Below are 2,500 nucleotides of genomic sequence, written 5' to 3'. Positions count from 1 at the left end.
TGCACGTGACCCATTTAGTGTGACCCGTCTGATCTATTTAGTATGACCTCTTGTCTCTCGTCCAGTGTGACCCGTCTCTGATCTATTTAGTTTGACCTCATGTGTCTCATCCGTTTAGTGTGACCTCGTACATGACCCACTTAGTGTGACCTCTCTGGCTGCGCTATCTTAGGTTACTCTGACTCCACTTCATAATACAACTTGTATCTGTGATATCAAGCCTAATGTTTCTGTAAATCTACCAGGTCTAAAAAGTTTCTGTACCGGATATTTAGTTAGTGAAACTGTCCCTATGAAGCATAACACTAAATATACCAATATTCATATCGCTAAGACATGTCACTCATGATGTCGTTACTAAATATCGTGAAACATACCGTAACTAAACATAAAGTTACTAAACATGTCAATAAACATATCGTCATGAAATATGTCATTAGCAAATCGTCACTAAACATATCGTCACCAAACACATCGTCACTAAACACATCGTCACTAAGCATATCGTCAGTAAACATCGTCACTAAACATATCTTTACTGAACAAATAATCTGGTAATGTCCCATCCTTAAACAGGCAGTAATTTAATACATTATTCACGCTGTTACTAATTAACACTGGTCTGCATGATTTTTTTTATTGACTATGGTATCTTTTTCGGTATATATATATATGGAAAATAGTGATTCATTGTGTTTTTTTTTTTTTCATTTTTTTTTCACTTCAGGTTGTCAAGTTATACAGAAACGTTACTTTTCTCTTTTCGTATAACATAAATGAAAAAGTGGTATATTACCAATTAAAATGCTTACCTTATATTGACTTAAATGTTAACTCTAATATATATTTCTTTATTTACAGATTATTAATATGTCTAGAGGCTGCATAAATTCACCAGACATATTTTGCTATGTCTGCGGGCAATTCACCCCTTCAGATTCCCGGAGCAACATTACTCCTTTATTGAAGCGCTGCTACTTTGCTTATTTTGGCTGCAAACTTGGAGACCAGGATAAACCATTTGTACCACACAAAGCTTGCAAGAGTTGCACCAGTAAGCTCCAAATATGGTCAGTTGGAAAACTTAAATGTATGCCCTTCGGAGTACCAATGGTATGGTGGGAGCAGATGAACCACCATGATGACTGCTACTTTTGTATGACTAAAGTAGCATTATATACCCAAATATTCCTTCAGCAATAAGGCCTGTTCCACACTCGGAAAATATTCCTGTACCTGTGCCACCTGAGACATGGCAAATTTCATCAGAGTCTGATACCAGTGATTCTAAGGATATGGAAGTAGACTATGAATCACCAACAAATGACGATCCCAAACCCTTCAATCAACTTGAACTCAATGACTTGGTGAGAGACCTTAACCTTCCGAAAGAAAGTGCAGAGTTACTTGGCAGTAGACTGAAGGAACGCAGGCTTCTAGCTCCTGGAACAACATTGGCTTGGTACCGTCATCGTGAAGTGGAATTCACTCAATTCATAGACAATGAGGAATCTTTAGTTTTCTGTTCAAATATTTCTGGCCTTATTGAACACCTGAGGATATCATACAAAGCAGATAAATGGAGACTCTTCATTGATTCTTCTAAAAGAAGTTTAAAGGCTGTACTTCTCTACAATGGTAACACAGCTGCATCTGTGACAACTGGCCATTGTGTCCAAATGTCAGAAACTTATGCAAATATGAAGACACTAATCAAGTACCAGAATCACAATTTTCTCATTTGTGGTGATTTAAAAGTTATTGCTCTCCTACTAGGTCTTCAAGGCGGATACACCAAGTATCCCTGTTTTCTGTGTCTTTGGGATAGTAGGGCAGACCTGTGAGCAAAATACTGACCACCAGCAACCAGCTTCTTACCCGGAAATCACAACGTGAAAACTGTGCCGCTAGTTGACCACAAGACAATTCTTCTGCCACCACTCCACGTGAAATCAGGGCTGATGAAAAATTTTGTGAAGGCCTGGAACAAGAATGGAATTGCTTTCAAGTACCTGGAGTCCAAGTTTCCTCTTATAAGTGAAAGGCAAGCTAAAGGCAGGAATCTTTGTTGGCCCTCATATTCAGGAATTGATGAAGGACAAGCAATTTGATGAAGCATTAACAGATGTCGAGGTGAATGCCTGCTTTTTATTCAAGCAGATTGTCCACAACTTCCTGGGAAACAGGTGCTCCTCCGAATATGAAAAAATGATCCAAGACCTGATTTCAAGTTTCCAACAACTTGGGTCTAGAATGAGTGTGAAGATGCACATTTTGCACACACATCTTGACTATTTTCCCAACAATTGTGGGAACTACAGTGAGGAATAAGGAGAGCGGTTTCATCAGGATATTTGCACCATGGAAACTCGATAACAGGGCAAATGGAATGTCAGCTTGATGACAGATTACTGCGGGTCATTGTAACTTAATGGTCTCGATGCACAGCATAAGCGAAAATCAAAGCGGTCCTCCTTTCTTTGATTCAGTATGTAGGCTA

The 2,500-nt window shown here is 38.8% G+C and overlaps 1 protein-coding gene across 2 annotated transcripts in view; it reads left to right on the top strand.

Annotated features, from left to right (window-relative positions):
* Window positions 1-2,500, top strand: part of LOC138855427 (uncharacterized) — an 801,190-nt gene that overhangs the window by 514,147 nt on the left and 284,543 nt on the right. The window contains exon 4 of one of the 2 annotated variants that reach the window (XM_070104721.1): window positions 862-2,500. This exon is cut by the window's right edge and continues 5 nt beyond it. The exons of the other annotated variant lie outside the window; for it this stretch is intronic. Coding sequence (XP_069960822.1) covers window positions 862-1,203 — 342 coding nt within the window. The 3' untranslated portion in view covers window positions 1,204-2,500. The remainder of the gene's footprint in view (window positions 1-861) is intronic. 2 annotated transcript variants of the gene reach the window in all.

The sequence above is a fragment of the Cherax quadricarinatus genome, chromosome 5 (assembly GCF_038502225.1).
Source record: "Cherax quadricarinatus isolate ZL_2023a chromosome 5, ASM3850222v1, whole genome shotgun sequence".
Classification (NCBI taxonomy): domain Eukaryota; kingdom Metazoa; phylum Arthropoda; class Malacostraca; order Decapoda; family Parastacidae; genus Cherax; species Cherax quadricarinatus.
Note: the sequence above shows the minus strand (reverse complement) of the source record. Positions and strands in the feature narration are given on the sequence as shown.